The 1,131-nt window shown below is 65.3% G+C and overlaps 1 protein-coding gene across 1 annotated transcript in view; it reads left to right on the plus strand.

Moving 5' to 3' along the window:
• Positions 1-3: 3 nt before the first annotated feature.
• The window catches only part of CRYBA2 (crystallin, beta A2), a gene marked incomplete at both ends in the record, with an annotated part of 2,232 nt that continues 1,104 nt past the window's right edge, over positions 4-1,131 (plus strand). The window contains 3 exon segments of the mRNA XM_010160834.1: positions 4-11; positions 411-498; positions 501-563. Coding sequence (XP_010159136.1) covers positions 4-11; positions 411-498; positions 501-563 — 159 coding nt within the window.

Consider the following 1,131-nt stretch of genomic DNA (forward strand, 5'->3'; position numbering starts at 1 on the left):
GAGTCTGGCCCGTAAGTGCCCCGCCAGCCCCGCGGCCCCTCGGCGCGCCCTGCTCCAGCACACCTGCTGCTCCCAAGGGACTGTCGGGAGCTGCCAGGGGGCCAGGACACCCGGCTCATCGTGCGACCTCCCTCCCCGCACTCCTTGCGCGGTGCCTCAGTTTCCCCATCTGCAAAGCAGGGAGACCCTGCCGAACCGAGGCACGGGTCGGAGGCAACGCTGTGGCCCTGGGGAGAGGGGTCCCACTCTCAAAAAGGGACGTTTGCTGCTAGCGAGGACCCCGACCTCCGTGACAGACCCGCACCTTGCCAGGACATCTCCGTCCCCTACATGGGAGGGAGAAGCCGGCCCTGGGCTGAGCCTGGGGGCTGCCCGTGCCTCCCTGAGGGCTTTCCTCCTCTCCCCTCCAGCTGGGTGGGCTTCGAGTACCCTGAGTACCAGGGGCAGCAGTTTATCCTGGAGAAGGGTGACTATCCCCGGTGGGAGGCCTGGAGCGGGAACAGCGGCTAACCAGCGGCTCCCGGACCGAGCACCTCCTCTCCTTCCGGCCCGTCAAGTGTGCGGTGAGTTACAGGGACGCCGTGCGCTCCCCTGGCAGCCCAGCATGGAGGGGGACAAGGGACAGACAGGAGAAGGGACAGACAGGCAGACGGACGATGTGGGATGTGGGATGGAGGAGTGAGGCACGCACAAAGGTTCCATGGGCAGAGGGATGGCTGCACCCACTGCCTCCCACCTCCCTGCGAGGATCCTGGGATGCTCTTTAGGGTTGAAATTTAGCCTGAAACACCGTCCCAGCTCCTCCTGCGCTGGAGAGCCACCTCCCAGGTTGGGGTGCCCAGGCCTTGTCCCCCCACCCCGGGTACCCAGTGAGCAGAGAGGAGCCGGCAGGACCGCAGGGATGCTTGGGGTGTGGGGTCCGTCCCCCCCTCCTTCACGGGGTACGCGAGCCCTGCCCAGGCAGATGCAGCCTCTATCGCTCCATCTGCAGAGACACTGGTGCTCGCAATAGCGGCACGTCTGCGCCTCCGAGCGGGGGGTCCCCCCCCAACTTTTAATAATCACCAGGCAGATATGCTTGGGCTTTAATAAAGGGGATGCGATAAGATCACTCCTTACTGGCAGGACTGC

The sequence above is a fragment of the Eurypyga helias genome, unplaced genomic scaffold, assembly GCF_000690775.1.
Source record: "Eurypyga helias isolate BGI_N326 unplaced genomic scaffold, ASM69077v1 scaffold31691, whole genome shotgun sequence".
NCBI lineage: Eukaryota > Metazoa > Chordata > Aves > Eurypygiformes > Eurypygidae > Eurypyga > Eurypyga helias.